The 25,030-nt window shown below is 37.2% G+C and overlaps 1 protein-coding gene across 2 annotated transcripts in view; it reads right to left on the reverse strand.

Moving 5' to 3' along the window:
• Positions 1–7,313: 7,313 nt before the first annotated feature.
• CNOT6 (CCR4-NOT transcription complex subunit 6) overlaps positions 7,314–25,030 on the reverse strand; it is a 57,206-nt gene continuing 39,489 nt past the window's right edge. The window contains exons 5-12 of one of the 2 annotated variants that reach the window (XM_074350104.1): positions 17,611–17,700; positions 17,446–17,514; positions 16,225–16,382; positions 15,311–15,465; positions 14,572–14,726; positions 13,446–13,676; positions 11,611–11,813; positions 7,314–9,703 (exon numbers count right to left, since the gene is read on the reverse strand). In XM_074350104.1, coding sequence (XP_074206205.1) covers positions 9,491–9,703; positions 11,611–11,813; positions 13,446–13,676; positions 14,572–14,726; positions 15,311–15,465; positions 16,225–16,382; positions 17,446–17,514; positions 17,611–17,700 — 1,274 coding nt within the window. In that variant the 3' untranslated portion in view covers positions 7,314–9,490. Of the gene's footprint in view, positions 9,704–11,610; positions 11,814–13,445; positions 13,677–14,571; positions 14,727–15,310; positions 15,466–16,224; positions 16,383–17,445; positions 17,515–17,595; positions 17,701–25,030 lie in introns of both variants that reach the window. The other variant, XM_074350103.1, reaches the window with a different exon arrangement.

The raw sequence follows: 25,030 nt of genomic DNA on the forward strand, positions 1-25,030 counted from the left end.
AGCACGTGTATTCTGGCGTCGTTAGGTGGGGGGGTTCTGTACACACCTTAGACCTGGTTGCCTCACAGTGCTGGTCAAGCCTCCTGTTCCACTGATCCCTGCCTAGTTCTGTCCATCGAGAGCAGGGTATCCACGTGTCCAGCTGTCACTGCTGAACTGTCCATTAACCCTTCCGTTCTGTCAGCTTTCGCTTCATGTAGTTTGGTGTTGCTCAGTGTTATAAAATGTCCCTTTCTCCGGACGTCTTTTGCTCTCACGTCTGTTTTATCTGTCAGTACAGCCACTCCAGCTTGCTGATACTCTCTGTGTGACGCCTTTTCCCCTCCTTTGACTTTCACTATTTGTATCTTTAGATGTAATGTGTATCTCCTGTACAGAGCATAGAGCTGGTCTGTTTACTTTTACCCAGTCTCATCTCTTGTTTGTCAGACTGGATTAATCCATTCATATCTAATGTCTTTATTGGATTTATGTCTGTCATTTTACTTTTTTTTTCAGTCTCATGTCTTTTTTTTTTTTAACTAATGTCATTTTATTTAATTTTATTTTATTGAGTTACAGTCAGTTTACAATGTGTCAGTTTCCAGTGTGGAGCACATCTTTTCAATTATACATAAGCATACATAATCTCATGTCATTTTTATTCCTTTATTCCTTACTTTTTTTTTGCATTAAGTGAATGTTTTCTAGTACAACATTTTAACTTTTCGTAATTTTGCAGTTTTATATAGTTGAAAAAGTAGATTCATATACCCAAATTGTTTCAGATATATTTGTTTTCCCCCTAACTGAATCAACTACTCAAAAAAGTCATTTAAAACATTTTTGATATATATCAACAAAATTGGGTTTTTTAGACAAATACATTTAATTTTTAAGCAAAATGTTGTCGATTTCTCTCCAAGCTAAGAACTTTTCTGCTCTAGTGCTAACTCTTGTGTCAACTCTAGATTAAATCAAATTCAAAGGCAGTACTTGCATAAGTTGAAAAGCAACTCAACAGAATGCTGATTACAATGAAAACTTGCAATGTTAGAAAATATGCAAAAATCAGCATTCTTGATTGGTATCCCAAAGCTTCAATGTCAACATAAATCTTTGTACCTGTCTGTGAAGGTCGTAATTAAAATGCTTTTTTTCTTGTCCTGGAGCTGCAGTTTTGGTTCATCATACAGTGTGGTATCAGCAGAAAAATGTGTATCACACTGACACATTTGCTTCTGATTACTGAATATTGGTAAACACTCCTTTTGTTGCAAGAAAATTTGAAACTGGAATAGAGCAGTAAGCCATCGTTAAAAATCCTTCATAATTCAACCAAAGAGCATTCGTAAGGAAGACAAGATCATTTAATTGTCTATTTTCACAAACTAGTGATGACTCGTGGCTATGAACTTACATACTGAACAGTTTTAACAACTGTGACATTTTTCAAAGAGTCTGTTTCAGCGTGCAACCGTTTTCAATATGCATCACGAGGTGAAACAAAACATTAAGGGAAATCCAGCCGAATTAAAAAACCCCAAGAAATCCAGATTATTGACCTAACATAGCTGAAGCAGTTTCTGTAGTGATAGAAACTTACCTTTTGTATCTAGGAAAATTCTTTGGCAGATGTCAAAGATGCAAAAATATGCCACAAGTGACTTTTTTTAGGCTAAGAATTTACATTTTGGGGGTAAATTTGGAACTCCTTTAAGATAAAGTATACAAAGCTAACACCGGCCAGCATCTTTTACATCACAGCTCATCTAAAGCTAACAAGTACTTTCAATTTTTCAAATTTTGAATCAACTAATCTTTAGTACTATCAGAAAGTCCTTATAGGTAACTGTTGGCTTAACTGAAGAAATTTTTTGTAAAACATTTTGTCTTTTCCACATAATTTTCTAACAAAATTTCTGTAACAGAAACCGTAACTCCATAAAAATTTTTTTGTGCATAAATATAAGCCCTTTTATAGCTGGCCAAGTGTATGGGCTCTCATCCTGCTATAAACCATTAAAAAGCTTTCTGTCGGACTTTTAATTCTGATTTCAGGTGATTAATTTCATCTATTCTTTTTTGACTGTTGAGAGGAAATATTAAATTCAATATGCATTTGAAGAAAATCTTAATGTTGTTCACTTTATTATCTTTAATTTTATTTTTTTACACAAGTTTTCCTTTTGCTCCAGTACAGCAAATTGCAGTTGTCATTTATCATAAAATTCATGACATATCTTCCAGTTTCCACTTGTGTTACTAGCACTGTTCTGTTTTGGTAGAACTGATTTTAAATTTAATAATTTGGCCATACTTATTTTTTAAAACTAGAAAAATAATTTAATTATATTAAAATGAATATAGGTATCTCAGTTTAATTAATTATGATTTACACGGGCACAAAGCATTCCAATAAACACGTTACTGTGGTCCCACTGTTAGAATGGAACCAATTCTTTGACATCAACTGGTGATGTGTTTATGTGGAATACAAACAAGCAACACACTGGTTCCGTATCTTATACAGATTAAGGGAAATGTGGTCCTATCAAAATAATAAAAGTTTCATTTAACAGAAAGCATTTTACAGTCCCATTCACACTAGCCATACATCAACTGCTCAAAAGCCACACGTAGTTAGAGGCTGCCACACTGAACAGCAGGCTAATCCATCTGCATCTGCATAAGGGGGGCTCCGCTGGGTTTAGATTCCTGGATTCCGTCCATCTATGTGTTGCTCTATTGAGGTACCTTCTAATGTCTAATCGTACCTCGTGACCTCTGACAGGCAGTCTTTTTACTTGTAAAGCATTTTCAAGAACATAAAAAAGCCTAAAGGAAACTGGCGAAAAGAATCAAACTGGCATCAAACGCTACCTTCTCTTATTTCACGGGATCACTTAGCTGTCTGTCTAGGAGGGGCGTCTTGGGTCTCTTTTTCACACTGAAATCTTAACGAATTATAGGGGAAGTGAAGTACAGTGCAGCTGGAGAAACAAGTCTGACTAAACGTGTTGGTCAGGTTAGTCAAGGGAAAACAAGGGCCTTGGTGGTGGAGACGTAAGAGACGCTGAGTCAGGGTCTGCCCTGATGGAGACAGTGAGCCGAACTCTCACCTGTCTCTTCTCCCACAAACCAAGGTGGGAGGCAAGGTTCTTACTGATTCTACCTCCTAAATAATTCAAATGCCCCTTCCTTTCTGCTCTTACTGCCCCGCACGTTGTCCCCAGCTTATCGTCCGTCAACTGGACCACATGAGAAACCAGCTAACTAGTCTTACTCTTTTCATCCGCCCTCCACAGCACTGCTAGAAGGACTCTTCTCCAACACAAACCGGGCAATGCTAGGCCCACTTAAAACCCTGTATGGCTCTTTACCACTACCTACAGGATGAAGTTCAAACTTCAGTACAGTTCAAAGTTCAAAGGTGCCCGCTGCGTTCCAGCCACGGCACTGGTGCACTTCCACAGAAACACGAACCTCACGTTCAGAATCCGTTCCACCTACGCACGTTTCACATCCGACAAACAGGTTCTTAGTCCTTCAAAGCCAGCTCCACACTCACCTCTGGAAGACTTTATAGACCCATGTAGACAGATTTGCCCCCCTCATTCCTGGTTTATCTTTAGCACATACTACACTAGATAATAACGACCAATTAACAACTTGGAAATCAGAGACAGTGTTTGATAAGCCTCTTACTTCCAAACTAAGCACAGTGTCTGACAAGAAGAAATTCTAAATGAGTATTGATCAGTATGGTGACCAGGAGAAGTAGTCTCAGGACAACTCTTATTCATCAAAAAGGACTAACAACATATAGTCCTCCAGCCACGAGGCGCGTTCAAAGCCACCACTGGCGAGTATGGCACTAACGGGGAGGGGGACTCAGGGTGGGCGCACGTTTCCCTCACACTCACATCACGGCCCTGAGAGCCAGCCGCCGCGGTATGAGTACTAACAGAAAAGCAATCCTGCATTGTGTAGATTCCTTCTGCCTGACTGTGGTCACACCAGCATCCCTTTTTCAATGTTTTTTGTGGACCAGGTTTTCAAGAATTACATAAAGCTTAGGAAAAAAACACAGTACTAACAGGACAGCCGTGAAGGGGAGATACTGAAATCACACGGACCACGGGGCGGCAGTGAAAAGCCATTCACGAATGAAGCCGCTGTCCTGAGCTGGCTGTCTGAACCCCACAGCTTAAATAAACTCACCCTGCCGGGAAGGCTGAAGAGCGCCTGGCAGTTCGAGCTCTTGGGACCAGCTCCTGCCACGCTGGCGTAGCAAACAAAGTTTCTCATGACAGGCCCAAAATAGTTTAATAGTTTCAAGTAGATTAGAGTGATTTGGAGTGTGCAGTTCAAAGAAAATGAGGTAACAGACATCTTCTTATTCATATGATTTAAAATGTTAATGATGCTAAAAAAACTACAGAGACCGGTCTTTAAGCTGCCTATTTAATCCAGCAGTCTTCTCAGTTCCTAGCTGCAGACCAGCTGTTTAGACTCATCTGGGGAACAATGTACTTAGAACATTTTTTATTTTATTACCTGGAGAAAATTATAAACTTATAGAAATAGGCTCAAATTCTTGTAAAATTCTAGTAAAAACTCTTCTGTAAGATTCCTCTAATATATATAACCTGTACATTAAAAATGCCTTTAAAGTATTTGTGAAAGCTTGTTTTAAACTCAGTTTCAACTTGAATACCTAAATAACACTCCAAGAGAGGAATTCTCAGTATATAGAACATTGTTTAGAACTTTATTCTAAATACATTTCAGTTCATGTTTCCTTAGGTGCGTGTTCCTCTCAAGAACATCATCTAGAATTTGTAATGTGGGCATACTTCGTTAACTTTTACCACCTCTTTTCCCGGCAGTTATAAAGAACAAGGCTTCTGTTACAGAGGTAAAATTATATATTAAGGATTAGGTAGAAAATGCCTACTTTAAAAGCTGGACATCTCAGCAAACATTCATTTTATCTAAATTGTGCTGTGATTTAAAGGATTTGTTTTCCCAGCATCTACATAAAAGTTTACATTTGTTAAAAAAGTAGTTTCTAAAAAGCAAGTGGACTTAATGTTCTGAAGAGTTGGGAAGACAGACATTTTAAAAGTTTATATATACAGCAAAATATATACATGTAACAAGTAAAACACTTAGTGAATTAGGATAACCCCACCAACACAATGTTTGCTATTGTATTTAAAAGCATTTATTTAAAATATGTCAGCATCCTTCCAAAGGATGAAAGACACATGAGCCCATTTCTTATATTATGAGGTATCTGGTAACAACAAAATCCTAAATGCAAAAGGACCATCAGTTGCCTAAATATAAAATCGAACTTTGGCAAAGATATGAGTGTTACACAGAATAACACAGCCAATAAGGAGATTAAGTTTACAACGTCTCACCACATCACGGCCCTGTCCCCGTTTACGCTTCCCTTTCAAAGGGCGAGTTATAACCCTGTCCCAGATGACTCAGAATTTTAAATAGGTGGTGAGCCAATTAACACATATTTTTCTCAAACTCCAGTACTACAGCTATACAAATTACACTTTTAAAATATTTGAAACAGATATTGAATTTATTGGTTGGCTATGAGTAGGAAAATACATCAGTAAAGAAAAGACCCTGTATATAAATATAATACTAGCTAGCGACAATCCGACCAAGAAGGTTCCACTGGAGAGAACAGTAAAGCCCTTGTTACCACAAGTGCGTAAGTCATAGTCAGTTTCCCATCACCCTTATCCAAGAGCTGCCTAGGCAGATGGGACATTCTTTGAGCTTAGTGCAGAAAATGTGCTGGGTTTTGTTACATGAACGGTAAACAAAAGTTAGTCCAGTGCATTACACATTATATAATGTACTGTGAATAAAGACTAGACACTCTATTAGACACTACTTCAACATACTGGTTACTAAAATTTATGTAACCAAAAAGAAGAGCAAAGTGAACATCTTAAAATACTGTTTATGAGTGAGGGAGAAACACTTGCTAATGGTGTTCTTTGAATCACCTGCAGCATTTGTACTGGATATGCTGACTGGGTCATGAAAAGAACAAGCTGCTGTAAACTGCTTTGCCTAGGCTGGCTTTTGTCCTTCTATGACATGACCCCAAAACCTTAAAAGTCACTATGGAAATTAATTCTGTAAGTTTAAATAGTTAAAAAAAGAAAAAGAAAGAAAGAAAGAAAGAATACTTAAACTGGAATTTATTACTGAAAATCTGAAATCTTAGAACTCTGAAATTTTAATTTCAACATTTAGAAGTGCATTCCACCCAATTTAATAATGTCCTTAGGTTTCAAAGTGCTAACTCAAAACAAGTGTTCCTGGCTATCACCAAATCAAACAAAAATAAAAACATTTCTTGGAGATGTTCCTTGCCTATCTTCTAGGACTATTAAAGTTGCAATCAACAATTTATTTCTACAACTTTAGTTTAAATAATGCCATAAATTAATTTTGATGAACATTATTTAAATTCTTAAAGCATAAATAATCACCACTAATATGATAAATTGTACTGCAAGAGACTTTACACGAATTGAGCCCCTCCAAATTTCTGATCATTAGAACAGAAAATATACCCCAAATTTTCTGTAAAACACTCATAAGATGGATTTACACTATGGCAACACCACATTAAATATATTTGTTACAGAATTTTTGAAAAAAAACCTATACTATGAAAACATACTAGTTTTTATTGCATTTTAGGAAATATGGTTATTGGAAATTATTCAGGACACAGAAAATATTTAAAAAACAAAATCTTGCTTAACAAAAGTATCATAATCTATTATGGTGTGACCATTTATTCCCTACAGACCCAAAGTATTTTTTTCTCTTTTGAAGGATACAGTCATAAACCTACACTCTTGGTTCAATTTATCACTATCTAATAAGGTAGGAAAGCTGTTCAAACTGCCCCACAGAACGCAGTATGCCTAGAAGAGGCAAGAACAAAGATTTTCAAGACTAACAGGCCATTATATCCTACTGTGCTGCCCCCAAATTCCAATATGTCGTAGACAATAACAGTACAGATGAGAACATTTCATGTAAAGCTCAAACCTTCAGCGTCTAACAAGTGCACTCTAGTTCCAGCATCTACGAGAAGAACACACCCTCCGTTAACAAACACAGACGAGCAAGTGCTTCCCACCCGCTCCCGCACAACTCTCTGGGCCTGCGTCACACAACGCAGATGGCAGAACAGCGGGCTCCTTCGTCTCCTCAGTCCAACCAGCTCAAGCTTGCCCTTGCTGGAAACTGTCCTGATGCACATTACCAGCACAGTGTTTAGGAAAAATGAGTAAACACATCTTTTATTCACACTTTGCAAAAACAAAACGAAACAAAAAACAAAACAAAAAAAAAACCCCAAAATAAAATTAGAAACAGAAGCCCCATAAAAAGTTATGCATTGGTTTCGTATCAGTAACACCAGCTTTCAATGTACTGATTATAAACTGGATGTGTTTGGTGTCAGCACAACTTAAAACAAAAAGTAAAAATTAAAAAAAATCACAACAAAATCTTAAAAAACAAACAAACAAAAACACCTCAAAGGAAAAACCAGGTCCCAAAGATTCAAGATCAAAATCTTCTGGAGAATTTTTTTAAAAGAAAAAGAAAGAAAAAAAAAGAAAAAAGAAAAAAAAAAAAAGAATCATTTACTTAAACAGTATGCAATTTTATTTTCTCTTAAAAACAGAATAAGCACATTTAAGTGCTGAACATTTTTCATAAAATTTTAAGTCATTATCCAAAATGACTCATTCTCTGTATAAAAATTGTTACTAACATTCAACAATTTCTTTTCTTAATGCTCACATACATGGTGTCCTTTTGCTTCCCTGCCTGCAGTTGAAACAAAAGCAGTTAGATCAAGTTCCCTCTGAATTCATTTGATTTTTAAGAGAAGAATGAATGGATGAGAACAGAACATATACAAGTTACTTTGCGAAGTTAAAGCTGGCTTTAATTTCTACTCTACTAATGGCACTAAGGGCAAAATACAGGGTGTAATAACTCTTATCTTGGTTGACATATTAAAATGACTTAGTCACTTTAAAAATGATCTGAAGAACTGTCTTAGGGACCTGTTTTGAAAATACATCTCATTTATTTTTATACTGCTTCATAAATGGAAAATTATCTTTTTTTTTTAAAGGAATGATTTAAAAAAAAACAAAACATGGAGACTAAAGAATACATGGAAAACAAAAAGAATTCACATGATAGTAGTATTCTGGGTGATGAACAGCACTGTGTGATGACACCAAGAAGCAGTGCTTGGGCCTGGTGAGCAAAGGCCCAGGGGCCCACCCTATGAGCATGTTCCAAAATGTGACATTCAATGCTTCACAAAGGAAAAAAGCCACAGTTCATACAAAAAGCACTTTCATAAAACTCACAAATGTTAAACAGTATTTAAAAAATATAAAAGAGGATGCACAGATTTTCTCTGCATGCACAGGCAGTGTGTGGTGAGAATAAACTCAGGCAGGCACAGCCGAGATAGGACAGGAAGTATCTCAAAAAGGAGTTAAGAAGCTGTACTTAAGCAGCTGTAATTTTTTTTAACTTAAAAAAGTTAAAGATTTTAAAATATCAGAATGTACATATATTGACCATCACATTCAGTCCATAAATGCCTACAGATCGTTCACCGCTCAACTTACCCGTCCTGGTAGATAAGATAGTTTTTTGTAAAAACCCAGGAATTCATGGGTAAGTTGCCTCTGGTCCAAGAAAATGTCCTAAGCTTTAAACAGATTTAGATTTAAAGAGTAATGTTCTCGATTAAAAAACAAAGTAGTACAAAAGGGCTAACAAAACCCTAACAGCACAAATCAGCAGAGAAAAGTCTGTCGCAACCTCTTTTACAAGCTGGCCTTTATAACACATGAAACAGGCAAAAAAAATTAGCCTTACATTACAATACAGTCATCTCCAAATCTGATTTTTTTTAGTACAAAATTTCATAAATCAGGTCTTCTGTGGATCATATACAATCATAAAGGCGAAATTCAAATTCTGTATTTTACAAACATGTCTGAAAAAGGAGGAGAAGAGTGTGGAAGAATGGTCTCTGGATGTTATTACTGGCCTCAAAAATGTAGTGCTACAGATTTCTGTGCAAAGAGAATATGCTGTTCCAACATTTTCCTATTTCAAGGCATGAAAATATTATATTGGGTACAAGAAACAGGAAAATTACTTGTAACAAATTAAAGATAGGTGCAAACACACCAATCCCTGTCTAACAGTATATAAAGCATATTGGGCTCAGAGTTTGTCTGTTGCTAGCACCTGGCTTTCATACCATATCCTTATCAAATAATCAGGTTGAAAACTCAAATCATTATTATTAAGGAAAAAAAAATCCCTAATGGCCATACCTCACTCCCCTATATTCAGATTTTCTACGAGTTTACGAGTAAAACTGAGGTCATCCTCTGAAGGTACGTGGCTACCTCCTGCCAGGAAGGTGAATGCCATTAACCTGGGGCAGGAAAGGCAGTAAGAGCTCCAGCTGTGCAAAAAGTGAGAAGTGGTCGGAGGGGATGAGTGGGTGCGGGCAGCCGCTGATGTTGTTCTCAACCAGCCAGTGGTGGTCCAGGGGTCCCAGGATGCCGAGAGTGTTCAGCTGAGGTTTAGAATAGAAGATGTAGTCTATTATACCCTGAAAAACAGAAGAGGAGAAAAAAAAAAAAAAGACAAAGCACCACATAAGATAATACCGACATACTGAGAACTTTCAGCCGTATTTGGTAAGCAAAGAAACGTCACAGCCTGCAGGAAAAGGCAGCGCTCCACAGGCCAAATCTAACCCCTAGTCTCCAAGTGTCAGAATGAAGGAAGTTTAGAGATGATAATCATTCCTCCTTCTACCTGGATCTTTTCAAAATCTTTAAGGAGAACTAAAGAATCCTTCATGATATGGTCTCTGCTTCTCTTTCCTAACTTAATCCATGATCTTTCCCTTGCTTATGATCCCACTGCCACACTAGCCTTTTTCGGGGTTGGGGAGTGAAGTGGGGTACAGTGCCAAGCTCCTTTCTGCCCCAGGGCCCCCACACATGCTGTCCCTCTGCCTGGAACACTTTCTTTAACTTGTCATCTGGTGAATTCCCTCTCAACCTTCAAGAACCAAATGTAATAATCACTTTCCCAAGACAGTCCCTCACCCCCTTAACAGCTCCTACCACATCTGACTTCCCTGCTCATGCACAACCCCAAGGTGTAACCACAGACCCCTCTGTCCCACCAGATCCTGATTCCACAAGGGCCAGGCTAACTCTGCCTCCCACACCCTCAGCAGCACCCGGGCACAGCGTCTGGAACACAGCTAGGTCACTCCTCCCTGTAACTGCAGCCTCTCCTTTGCGTGCTCTTGACCAGAAGCATGTAAAGCACATTCAAGTGTCTTCTTCCCAACTTCATATATGAGTAACAGGAACAAGAGAAAAAAAATCCCTCATCTCTCTCCCCTTTTGGTTATCATGCTCACTTCTTCAATCTGCTTGAAATAAGAATCTAAAAGTTGGCTTTTACTACTTCATTGCTCAGTTATTCTTCAACTCATCATATTCTAGTTTCTCTGACCAGCTCTCCAGTGAAACAACTTAAATCACACACACACACACACACACACACACACACACACACTTCTGAAGCTTACCACTCACTCCGCTTTCCCTAGAAAGGCCTTCTTCCCTTGGTATTTAAGTTCCAATTCGCTCCCGGTTTCCCTCCTCTCAGGTCACTGTCAGTCACATTGGTTTTCCCGAGTCTACTCCAGTCTCTCTACAGCTCTAAACACTCATCTGTTCCCAGGGTTAAATCACTGTCTGCAGTACTTGACCAAAGTCAAGTAAAAAACTGTCAGTTTTCAAGTGTCTCAAAGGAGTCTGAACAGCCCTCCCCTCCAAATTTCAGAACCAATTAACACAACTATTTATACTCTATAGGACAGTCTAACCTGAATGATTATTTTTTTCAGCGGTTAAAACTGGAAAACTAGGATTTAAGAGAGCAGAAAGGTAAAAGGTGGCTAAGAAGGCCACAAGCCCTAGACAAGGGCTGGTAATAAAAATGAGAATCACTAAGGAAAGGCTAGCTCCACACTGCAATCCAGTAACTGCAGAAGAGAGCATGTGAATGATGCATACGTACTTTAGAAATTAAAACGTGGCTAATAATAAACTACGTTTTGGTACTCAAGGAGCACAGTTTCACTTAAACTGAAATAGGAGAGATGCGACCCCTCTTCTCAACTGACATCAGATTAAACACATCATCTGGCTGTCAGTAATGAACCTATTAGAAAAAAGGCCAAAAAAGGTGAGTTAACTCAGGATTTACTATCATTATTTCACATGATTTCTTACCCTGCAAATTATTCTGATAGGTATGCAGGGATGGGCCTCTAATAGGGAATTCTACGTAAGAGTAACAAAAGAAAATTGCTGTCAACTAATTCGAGATGGCCTAATTCCATTCTGAACAGTAACGTTTTAAAGGTACCATAAGTTACAAGACTCTTTTAAAAAAAAGGTTTTGAAAGGTCATTAATCTCTCAACACTCACCTTAAAATCAAACGTGTAATTTGTGTAAGGCATCAGGCCACTCTCGTAGGCACTCTTTAACTTGAAACCGTGAGTGATCCTTCCGTTGGCTGTCCCATTTTTCCCATTACAGCTGAAGTTTGTAAGACTTTCATTGTATCTCAGTTCCTTGAAGTCTTTATGGTTTGTTTCTACTCCACCAGTGCTCAAATACTCTACAACACCTGTAAAGAAAATGAACACACTTTTTGCACTGTCAAGTATAACACAGTGAACACATAAAATAACTGAGCAAGTAGTTTTAAACCACACATATTCCCACTTTCTAAAATGTTTTACTGGTTTTCACATTGACGGAAGTTGTATAAATCCATTTGAATATGGTTCTAAGCACAGTGTATTGAATATTTCACACGTCACTGTTACCACATGAACATGTGTGTCTTCTCAATTATCTTTTTTTCAAATGATCCTTACAACTGGGCTGGTGTAGAGTATTTGTTAAACTAGTTTCTTATGTTTTAAAACTTCATGTTTCTACCTAAAAAAAAAAATTTAACACCTCAGTCAAAATATCAGCATGTAGGTTTCAGCGTATGCTAAATTATTTATTGGTAAAAATACCAAGATCAGGGTTCACTGCGGGGGGCGGTGTGGGGGGGTGTAGGGGGGTGTATGTCCTGCCAGCTACTAAAGAGTCACAGACACTTCATCCTCCCTGGACACTGTTTTCCCAAAATGCTAAGTATAAGATTGGCTCCGCAAATATTTAATTTTCATTTAATTAGCTAGCAAAACTGGACACTGTCCCAAAGTGTCTGCTATCAAAATATAGTTTTGTGACATGGAAATGGGTCTTAAGATCTGTGTTATTTGACAAGAGTCTCTGCTTGCCCCTCGGATATTTTGTTGCTAAACAGAGAATGAAAAGCATATAGAGAAACCACCAGACAATAACCCTCAACTGCTTCAGCAGCAGTAATCTCTGGATAGCTTTGATGAGATGGACTAAAGAATTATGGGTATCTTTATTTACCCTGAAATGAATTTTAACACAGTTTCTATCTTGTTAACTGCTCTCCATCTATCTTAAGGGCAGCGGCGCGCTACTGAATCTACCCACTCCACACGTGTGTGCACGGTCTGTGTGTGTGTGCATGCTCATGCATGCAAGTCCAAGGGAAAGTGTTCTCGTGTATACGGTGAGGTATAAACAAGGGGCTAAAAGACAAAAAAAGAAATACTCAGTTTGATATTACAAGGACTATGATTTATTTACTGTCCTATCTATGGAAAAGTATTCAAGAACAAGGCTTTCTGTATTCTTCTCCTTTCTCATAAAAAAAAAAAATTTAGATTCTTATTCTTTTTTCGTTAAAATCACCTGCCAGATCTGTGTAAATAAAAGACCTAAATTTCCACCTGAGGCATATTTTTCTAATCAAGCATACCAAAATTTGAGATCCTTAAATATATGATCAAATTTAAACTGGATTATATTACCACATGCTGGAATCTCAAAGTGGATGTCTTAATAACATTTTCAGAGTCTGGACTGTATGTTACCTAGGGACAATGAAACACTATTATATGTTCTTTAACGAGTTACTTCAAGTCATCACCTACATGTTTACTGAAGATAATTAACATCCTTCCTTCAGAGGTTTTTCATATCACTTCATTTTCAAGATGGGCCTCCTACTTCACAAAAAAAGAAAATTTTAACCTGATTCATGGCTGCCACTACAAACTGAGTTTTCATTTACTAAATTTGGAATTATCACAAACAATACATTACAAAAACACTTTAAGTCAGAGTAAATATTCTATATAAAAGAGCATTTTTTTTTTTTTACCAGAGTCTGGCAAAGAATTAAGATCTGCACACAACACCAGAGGAATAGTTCCAAATTCTCCCAATACACTGGACTGGAGGCCTCTGGAGGCTTTATCAATAATGTTCTTCACTTCTGAGAGGAACATCATCGTCTGAACCAGCTTCACATCGGAGTACTCAGGGTCCCAATGCATGTGAGCATTAGCCACGAGAATAAGTTGCTTTTCTGTTCCAAGATGTGGCTTTCCAGCTATATTAGATAAAGAGAAAACAAAAAAGCCTTGTCCGTCAGCCCATATATTCTCACAGGGTCTGAAAGCAAGTAGTGTCTCAGAGTCTCAGGAATAAAAAGCACCCTAAAATTCACCTGATGACTGAGCCTACCCTCCAGCAAACCTGAGAAACAGACAGCTAAACTGTGGCTTGTACTTCCAGCAGAGGGTGATAAACTACCCAAACAAAGACAGCCCATTCTATCTGGGACAGCTTGATTTTTAAATAGTTCCATCTCCTTAAAACATCTGGGCTTAGTTCAGATGTCCCAAATTGAGCCTCACAAAATTAAATCTATACCCTTTTTCTTAAGATACATTGAGGACAGTCACTAAGTTCCATCTTTCATCTTTTCTATCCTTCAGGTTAAATATCCTCATTTCCAACTGTTTCTCGGGTGTCATAAGTTTCAGTTCTTGGCATGATGGTCACTTTAAATATATTATTAAATAAAAATATATATTTTAATTTCAAATAAGTGGTCCATTTCTCCAAGACTTAAGACTTTGAAAGTAATGACTACAAGTAGGTCAAGAAGAGAAGTCAGGATACAGAATATCCCTGTTGCCAAGAAAATACAGAAGACCTTTTCTCCACCAGTTATTTTAACTAACATGTACTTCAATATTTCTTTCATGTGAAAAATTCTTGGAGAGGGAAAAAAATTTTTTTCTTCGGCTTTATGCCTTTTAAGTTTTGAAATACTTTTCTGGGCAATGCTTTCTCATATTAAGCTTTGTGGTAGAGAAAAATGGTTACGCTTTAGAAAAGATTTAAATTCTGAGTTTCTTCAGGTATTAGACAAGACATAATGTTCTGTTATCTATTAAATTTTGGAGGTCAATTTTACAGGAAGTGGAAAAGTCACTCACATGATATTTCAATCAACTCCTTTCGAAGTTCCAGCAGTACAGCAACTCCAATGTTATCTTTTGTCATGACTCTGTTCAGCATAGCTTCAGATCCTTCTGAATTTGCCATTGCTAGCTGATTAAATTCAACAGTGTGTTTCTGAACCAAAGTAAATCTAAAACAAACAAACACACAGACACAAACAAAGTTGGGAATAGCAACACCTTAGCTTTGTGGGAAGTGCAAATTTCCTAATCTTCCTTAACAGATATGATGGCATGTAAATCACAGTATGGAAAATCCTCCCCTCAACACCAAGCTGCCCATGTCCACTTAAGCTGCTCTCAGTCTGTTACAGACACAAATAACATCTTGAAAAATGTTCACAACGTAAGATAATGTAATTATCTTCTATCTAGGTTTCATGCTGAAATATTCCATCCTGTACTTTTTAAATAATTCTCTTCCAAAGTATGGGTTTAAGAATCTCTCTACGACCCTGGAGGGAATGCAACTGCAAGGCCTTCAACAACTGGAGTTAGACCAGAGCAGATACACGGAGAGATAGCAGCACTTCCAACAGGTCCTCCGAAACAATGTTATTTCTGATGAATCAAAACAAAACCCTATGAGTCAACAGTATTGTTTTCTTGAGAAATAATATAGTGCCTCATTTTCTTATTTGCCAACTAATTTCCATCCCCTTGACCCCCTCCCTGCAAATAGAGATGTTTCTTTTTGAAAAATAGGATGACTTACTTTTCTGTCTTGAAGAATATTGCACAGCCATCGACGTGTTTTCTCTCTTGTTCTGACATTGTCCTAGCTCTAGATTTAGGACTAAAGAACCCATTATAGCCACGTTCTTTCAGTTCTACCAGAAAAAAACTGTAATACTGTTCCGTTTCAACCTCCTGAAAAATTGTAAACAACAAAGTTATTTCAAAATTAGTCCTATGCATTATTTTGTACAGTTTGAGAGCTTAAAATAATCTCAAAGGACTGATCTGTAGGATGAAGAATATAGTATCTTTTTGATGTAACTTATCTGAAATCAATCAGAACACCTACTTATCATTTTACAAGTACCAGCTGACAAAGTCAATTCTTTGTTGTTGAGAAGTAAAGACTGGAAAGACATCAGCTCTATGCATGTATACTTCCTTGTATTTTAGAACTGGTGTAGAACAAGAATAGAGAGGTAGAAGTAACTCCACAGATCACAATTTCAGGCCGTAAGAAGAAACTGACTTGCTCAAGGTCATAAATTATTATGAGAGTTGGACTGAGAACCTAGTTACTGTGCACCAGGTTTAATGTTCTTTCCACTCTCATTATTCAGTTACCGCTGGTAGCAAAGCAAAATTATACCTTGACAATGCCACAATGTCAGTAACATGGTCACTCAATTCATAACAGCAAGCAGGGGCATCGGGAGAAAAAAGGTGAACATTTGGCCATCACAGCAAATGCTTAAACCCTAGCTTAACCCATTTGCTTAGTTTGGCACCACAGTGCTGCAATACAAAGCAGGCAATGAATGCTCTCAGAATTTACCAAATACAGAAGAAGTCAGTATTTTAAGAACAGCTACAGCCAGGGCTTCAGGTTTCTTGCTTTATCAATGTTGGGGCATTTGTGCAGTTTAAATAAATGCTTTCCAGCTGACCTACCTGAAGACTCACGACATCAGCGTTGCAGCTCAGGATTTCCTGGATGATGGCCTTCTTCCTGTAGTCCCAGTCCAGCGCCCACGACGGACAGTAGCCGTACAGCTGCCGGGTCGCATACTTATCACAAAGAACATTATAGCACATGACAGAAAACAAGGCTGTAGGAAAGATAGCTTTACTTATTCACACACGTGGCAGAAAAAAAACACAATTAATTTCAATAGTTTTCACTTAGATGCTAGGTTTGACTTTATTAATTCAATATATACTCACTGAAAAGCTACTAAGCGCCAGACAAGGCACAGATAAAGGCAGACAGTAAAGGAAGGGCAGACACGTGAACAAATTACAATGCAAGTGATAACGTGCTCCTGCCAGAGGCACGCACAGACGGCTCCGAAGCTACAAGACTAAGATCGTGAGCCCTTCAGCCTCTAAGAGCAGGGCTCCTCATTTCTCTGCTCCCTCCCCCACTTCACCAGCTGCTAATGGAGGATGTGGAGACCTGACAGCAGTTTTCGTATAGGCATCCTTCATTTTCTTCTACAGAGCAACTGTGACTAATTCACATGAAAAGAAAGGGGTATTATAGGGCAAATACTATTACATATATCACAAAAGTGCCCGAACTGTTTTCAAATAATTTAAAAAGGAAATCAGAGGTCATTAGTTCAATTTCTCTCTCAAAGAGGTGTTCTATCTTAAAATTTTGTATTATCAAATATATTCAGAACGTAGTAGGATCTGGAAACTTACAATATAGAAAGACTTTGGTGTATTTATTATAACTGAATTTGATCAATATTTTATAGCAGGTTTTCTCAGGGGTGGCACCACTGACATTGCGGGTAGGTAAATCTTTGCTGTGGGGTGCTGCACTGTACACTGTAGGATGCTCAGCAGCATCTCTGATCTCTAGCCACAGGATGCCAGGGCACTTCCAACAGTTGCTGACAATCAAAAAATATCTCCAGACACTGCCAAATGTCCTCTGCGGGATAAAATCACCTCTGGTTGAGAAGTACAGCTTTATAGCATACTTTCTATAGCACAGTACAGAGGCCAGGTAAACAAGAATTAAGTCTTTATTATTATCTCCAAAATCAAATCAACCTTAAAGCATTCTACTGTGACACTGCCCATCATCTAAAGCATGTTAATAATACTATTAGATTTATAATGACCAAGCAAAAATAAGATCTAAAACATTAGGCTACCAACCAGTTGGCCGTGTTCTGTCTGGTTCTTGCAGCATAATCCAAGATCTTGGTGGTGGCTGGTCTGTTGAAACTAGTTCAACAAAAAACACAAAATTAAACAATGTTCTTACAAGTCTTTATAAAAAAATAGTTTAATCAAATGACCACTTACTTCTTTTTGCAGTACCTGCCAAATTATCAAGCAAATAGTTCAGTAGCCTTCTTGTTCCATCTGGTTCCAGATAGAGATTTAATATATCGTGGGTGAGTGGATTTCCTGGAAATATTTAAAACAGGTAAAATGAAACCAAAACAAGTACTAAAATACTTCAAAACCGAAAAAAATACCAAATTATCAGATCCCCTATAACAATGTATTATTAACATACCAAATTAGAGAAAATATTTTTTCAGTTTTTAATGTGAAGAGTGAAAACGATTCACACCATGTTCTATAGAGGTCTCCAAAGAATGACTGTTAATGAACTGATGTCAATCTAGAAGATACCTAGTGGTGCTCTGCATCTGAGCCTGCCTCGTCAACCCTTTCATAAGGACCAAAAGCCAGCAAAACTGGTTTGGAGAAGAGTGGGAAGAAGGACTTAGACAAAGGAAAGGTGACAGCAAATATAATGACTCAGAGGATCAAAACTTAAGAATACAACAAAGTTAATAAGAAAACATCCTGATGACAAGGGAGTCTAGCACTTAGATTTTTAAAAATTCTGATGAATAATATGGGAAACATAATATGGGAACAAGACGGGAAAAGCTTGGTTTAAGATTCAGTCACTAGGGAAGGGGGAAAACTCCAGGATCACAATCCATCTGTAAATTCAATCTCTGTTTCATAAGTGCCAAAAAATAAAAGCAAATGCAATGATTTACATGTATCTGTAACTGTCTCAAATCCTCTTAAGAAGGATTTCTCAGGTACATATGAGAAATAACAGTCCAGGACACTGTTTCAAAAGCAAAGTTCCTATCCGTGCCATACAAGTGGCATACTGTTCTGGAGGCCACAGCTCCATTTTAAGAAAGACTAATAAATTCAACAGATTGAAGAAAATAATGAAAATGATGAAAGATCTTAGCCATTCCAGATTAAAAAAAAAAGATATGGGATATAAGAATGACCATAGCACAGAAAAAAAGTGTTTTCCTTTCTTCTTGTAAAAGAGTAGACTCATAGCAGAATAAGGACCAAGGGATAAGATCTACTAGGAAAGTCAGCTCAAAGCAGAAGGGTAGTAAACCTCAGAACCATTTAAGACGAAATGCCTGGGCCTGTGAGGCAGTGGAGGGCCCTCCGCTGAAAGGTGGGTCACACGGATGGAAGAATAGCTGAGCTGGCTGACTTTAAGACCCCTAGGACTCCACAGCTCTTAAAATCTGAGAACCTTAAAGGTAAAAATGTGCTCCTATAAGTGCAAAGTATATGTCTACAGGGAGGCAAGTTACAACAGAATCGTCCCCCCATATGCGCACAGTTCTTTATAGCTACCAGAATGCTGAAATTTTCATTTAGTCACAATCCTATGAGGAAGATGGTTGTAACCGGAAAGTTACTAGGACTCTTGTTAAAGACATTCTGAGAAAATGAGGTCAACTAAAAACTCAGTATCAGGTAAGCGTCCCATTCTAACTAGACCTTAACTAATGCTGTCTTTTTCCTACTTTCTAGTGCGAAACATTATTTAGAGGCAACTGCTGGCTACTTATTAACTATGTGATCATCCCTTCTAAGATCTTTCTACAAAATTAAAAACCATTCTCAAACCCAAACATCTATTTTTGACTCTCTAATAAATGCACAAAGCCAAATGGTGTATTCCCCCAATACCTACTTGCTTTTTGAAATTCCTTTAAATCTAAAACTAATCTGCTCTTCGTTGCCTGGAAGAATAATATACTTAGGGTGAAGTTAACAAGTACAATACAATTCTGGAATTAAAACATGGTATCACTGAGTCCTCAGAACTAAGGAACATAACTGAATGAGAGAAGTCATTTCTGGAAAGATGGAGTAAACATCCTGCTAAATACAACTAAAACCCCGGTGATTGTGGGTAAAGAAACAAGACTCTGAAACGTGATGAGAAAGCAGAATGACCAAAGACCTCAAGACTCGAGGAACAACATAGTGGTGAACTCCCTGGGTTTACTTTTTAGCCTCATAGATCACAGTCATGAAGGTCAAGAAGCCAGCAACAGAGAAACATCAATGGGTCCAGAAAAAAATTCCAACAGAAGCCCAAGAACAAGGAAAGGGCAGTCTAACAAAACAAGACCTTCAGACAGTAATATCTCTAACGCCAGCTAAACACCATAGAGACATAAATGATGTCCTCTCTACTCACGCCGGCCAAGACCAAGCAGTGAGCTTAGACTTCCACCCTTATGAGGAAGTAAGGAGGTGCCCCAAAGCCCTAGCAGGTATTGCCAGAGACGACCAAGTAGGGAGCTGGGACTTACATCCCCTCTAGGCAGCAACGAGCTCCTCCTCCTCCATCCTAGACTTCTACCTCAAGCCACAGTAGTGAGGTGCTTCTGCCTCTCTTCTGGGGACTGGTGTCACAGGAGAGTCAAGACTTTTACCATCTCCCAGCAGTAATGAAGTCACCCCAATGCAGTGACTCTTGGCACACAGGGAGCCAAAATTGCTACCTGCACCCAGTTAATCCTCAAGTGTCAACAAAGGCTAAAGGGAATCTTAACTCCAGCCTCCCTGGCTGTTAGGAGATGGTGCGCTCCATTTCCCTGCCACAGCAGTCAGAGAAAGTCAGGGGGAAGTTTAAGTAAGACCTAAAGTCTTACAACATAATATGAATATGTCCAGTTTCATGTGAAAATCACTAATTATATCAAGAACCAGGAAGATTTCAAAATGAATGAAAAAGATAATAGATTTCAACACTGAGATGACAGAAACATTAGCATCATTTGATCAAAACAGAGAAAGCACGATAAAAACGCTTCAATGAAAAATTACAAACATGCCTGAAATAAATGAAAAATAAAATTAAAAAACAGGACAATTCAATAAAGAAAAAGAAAGTTTTGGTAACAAAACATAAAAAAAACAAATGGAAATATTAAAACTGGAAAATGGAATAAATGAAATAGAAAGCTCAGTGGATGAGTTCAATAGCAGAATAGAGGGTCAGAGAAAAGAACTGGTGAACTGGAAGACAGCACAGTAGGAACTACCCAATCTAAGCCACAGAAAGGAAACAGGCTGAAGAGAAAAAAACAAAACAAAACAGAAGAACAGATCTTCAGGGACCTGTGGGACCACAACAAAAAGATTTAACATATATGTCCTCAGAGTCATGGAAGCAGAGGACAAAAACACAGGGCTGAAAAAGTACTCAAAAAATGGTTGAAAACTCCCCCAGTCTGGCAAGAAACCTAAACCGATAGATTCAACAAGCTAATAAAACCCAAACTTTCTCTTTTGGAAAAAACCCAAAGAAATCTACACCAAGCAACATTATAATTAAACTTTTGAAAACTAAAGACAAAGAAAAAAATCTTGAAGGCAGCCAGAGAAAAACAACTTTATCTGTAGGGGAAAAAACAGTTTGAGTAACAGCAAACTTCTCATCACAAAGGTCAGAAGGAAGTGGCACAGAATTTTTTAAGTGCTGTAAGAAAAGAACTGTCAACCTAGAATCCTATATCCAGTGAAAACATCCTTTAGGAATGAAGGAAGAACAAAGACATTTTCAGATGACAGAGAACTAAGACAATCTGTTGCCAGCAGACCTCCCTTAAAAGAATCATTAATGAAAGTTCTCTAAATAGAAAGGAAGTGAAAACAGAAAGAAACTTAGAATATTAGGAAGGAAGAAAAGACTATGTTTTAAAAAAGGGAGGGGGGACAATTGTAATAGGCTTTCCTTCCCTTAAGTTTTCTAAGTCATGTCTGGCAGTTAAATAGGGGGGCAAATAAAGAGTCAAAAAGAGTTACAGTTATGGTTTCTATACTTTATTCAAACTGGTAAAGTAATAACACCAGAAGACTGTAATGTTATGTTTCTATACTGAAATACCTAGAGCAATCACTGAAAAAGATACACAGATAGATAATTCAAACACACTACAGACAAATTAAAATGGAAATGTAAAAAAAATGCTCAAGTAACCCAAAGGCAGGCAAGAAAAAAGAAAACAGAGAAACAAAAAACAAGGAGAATAGAAAACAAAAAATAAAATGGTAGATGTAAGCCCCAATAAATCAATAATTACAATGTAAATGGTCTAAATTACAGTGCAAATGGTCTAAATACACCAACTAAAAGACAGAGATTGGCTGAGTGATTTAAAAACATGACCCAACTATATGCTGTCCACAAGAAATTCACTTCAAATATAACAATATAAGCAGGCTAAAAGGAAAAGAACGAGAAAGATGTTGTGCAAACATTAATCAAAGGAAAGCAGGAGTGGCTAAATATCAGATAAAGTAGACGACAGAGAAAATAAAATTACCAGACTGCAAATGGCATTATGTAATTAATAGTAACAGCTCAATATCCCCAAGAAGACACAGCAATTCTAAAATATATCCACCAAACAACAAAACTGCAAAATACTTTAAGTAAAAACTGACAGAACTGAAAGGACAACAGAGAAATCCACAATTATAGTTGGAGACTTCAACAGCCCTCTCTCAAAAACTGATAGAACTAGACAAAATCCACAGCATCATCAATCTAATAGACACTAGATAAACATATTGGATTTAATCAAGGTTTATAGACCATCTATCCAATAACAGCAGAATACATATTCTTGTCCAGTGCCCCAGGGACACATACTATGACAGATCATATCCTGAGTAATAAACCAAATGTCTATAAATTTAAAAGAAGATATTATACAGAATATATTCTTCAACCACAATGAAATGATACTAAAAATCAGTAACTGAAAGACAATAAGGAAAATCTGCAAATACTTGGAAAATTCTAAATGATCCATGGGTCAAAAAGGAAGTCTAAAGGAAAATTTTAAAATGTACTGAGTTAGTGAAAATAAAACCACAACATTCAAAATCTGTTGCTGGATACAGCTAAAGTAGAGCCAAGAGGGAGATTTAGAGAATGATGAATGCATTAGAGAATAAATGAATATATTAGAAGAAAAAAGTTTCAATTCAATCATCTCAGCTCCTACCCTAGAAACCTAGGGAAAAAGAGCAAAATAAAAGCAAAAAGAAGAATAAAAATATTAAAGAGCAGAAATGAATAAAATTGAAAACAAAAAAATAGAGAAAAAAATACTTTTGTTTCTTTGAAAAGAGCAATAAAATTGACATTTACCAAGACTGATAATGAAAAAGAGAGAAGACAAAACTACCAATACCAACAATGAAATTACTACAGATCCTACAGAAATCAGAAGAGTAAGGGAATACTACAGACAGCTCTATATACATAAATTTAACATATACGAAATGGGCCACTTCCCTGAAAAACACACACCGTTACAACTTGCCCAGTAGATGATTTAAATAGCATTAGACCTAGTAAAGGAAATGAATTCATAATTTTAAAACTAACAGAAAAGAAATCCCCAACCCAGATTGTTGCACTGAAAAATTCTATTTAAAAAAGAATTAACTCAATTCTACAGAATCTCTTCCAAAAAACTGAAGGGAACACTTTCAAATTCATTTCATAAAGCTAATATTACCTTGATACCCAAACCAGGCAAAGTGAGTATAAAACAAACAAAACTGCAGACAAATATATCAATACAGAGTCAAAAATCTTTATGAAAATATTAGTATACAGATGTCAGCAATAACTAAATTATACATCATGATCAAGTGGGTTTTATTCCAGGAATGCAAGCCTGGTTCAATATTTTAAAATTAATTACCAGGCTAAAGAAGAAAAACTACATATCGCATGACATCAACTGATGCAGAACAAACATTTGACAAAATTAAACACCCACTCATGATTAAAAACTCTCAGAAAAAGAAGACTAGAGGGAAATCTCAAATAGATAGTGTCTACAAAATATCTACTGCTAACATACTCTAAAATGAAGTACGTTTCTGGGGAAAAGGAGGAATGTCTGCTCTCACAACTCTTATTCAAGGTAGTGCAACAAGTTCTAGCCAGTGTCATAAGGCAAGAAAAAAGAAAGAAAATGTATGCATATTGAAAAGAAAGAAATCAAATTGTCCCTATTTACAAGTAACCAATTTTCTACATAGAAAAAAAATTTAATTGTCAAAAAACCTACAATATAAAAAGCCATTATATTTCTGTATACTGGGAATGAATACATGGATAGCAAAGTTGAAAATATATTGTCATTTACAATCACTCCAAACAAACAGACAGATATAAATCTAATGAAACATTTACAGGACTTACATACCAAAAACTACACAACAGGGATAAAAAAAAATCTAAGATCTAAATATATGGAGAGACATAGCATGTTCATGGATTGGAAAACTACATAGTAAAAATGTCAGTTCTCCTCAATCTGATAAACAGATTTAACACAATTCTGATCAAAATCCCAGCAATATTTTTTGTAACTAAGACAGATTATTCCAAAATGTATATGGAAAGGCCAAAGAACTGTAACAGCTAAATCAATTTTGAAACAGAAGACTATAGTGGAGGAACCAGTCTATCCTATTTTAAGACTTATTACCCTGTTTCAAGTTCCAAAAACTATGTGATATTGGCAGAGGGATAGACACAGATCAATAAAAAGAAAAGAGAATCCAGAAATAGAGCCACACAGATATGTCCAACTGACTTATGAAAAAGGTGCAAAAGCAATTTAATGGAGGACAGCCTTTTCAACAAACGGTGCTCAAGCAACTGGACATCTACGGGCAAAAAAACGAACCGGGAACTAATCCTCACTTCTTTTAACTCAAAACAGATCAGACTTAAATGTAAAACATAAAACCATAAAACTTCTCAGACAAAACACTGGAGAAAATCTTTGGTATTTAGAGCTATTCAGAGTTCTCAGGCTTGACACCTAAAGCAGGATCCAAAAAAGAAAAACTGACAAACTGGATATCATCAAAGTTTAAAACTTTTGCTACAAAAAAAATCTTATGTGATATGTGACTTATAACAAGCAATATGTATTTGGTCTTTGTCCATTGTTTCTGGCACACAACTCCTCAAACCTTGGAAATTTCCTAAGTGATGAGAGTGATAAAGATCCTCGTTTTGTTAATGAGGTAACTTCCAGACTCCGCTGAAGGACGGGGCTGGTTGCCAAGAAAATCAACTACATGATCAGAGGGCTGGAACTTTCAGTCCCACCTCCCTGAGGGGAGAGGCTGGAGGGTAAAGCAATCACCAACAGCCAATGATCTGCTCAATCATGCCTACGGAATGAAGCCTCCATAAAAACCTAAAAGGACAGGGTTCAGAGAGCCTCTGGGTTGGTGAACATGTGGAGATTTGAGGAAAATGATGTACCTGGAAGAGGACATGGAAGCTGCGTCCTTTCCCCACACCCTGGCCTAGGCATCTCTTCCATCGGGCTATTCCTGAGTTATCCCCCTTACAGTGAACCGGTAATCTAGAGAGTACACGGGTTGCCTGAGTTCT

The sequence above is a fragment of the Camelus bactrianus genome, chromosome 22 (assembly GCF_048773025.1).
Source record: "Camelus bactrianus isolate YW-2024 breed Bactrian camel chromosome 22, ASM4877302v1, whole genome shotgun sequence".
NCBI lineage: Eukaryota > Metazoa > Chordata > Mammalia > Artiodactyla > Camelidae > Camelus > Camelus bactrianus.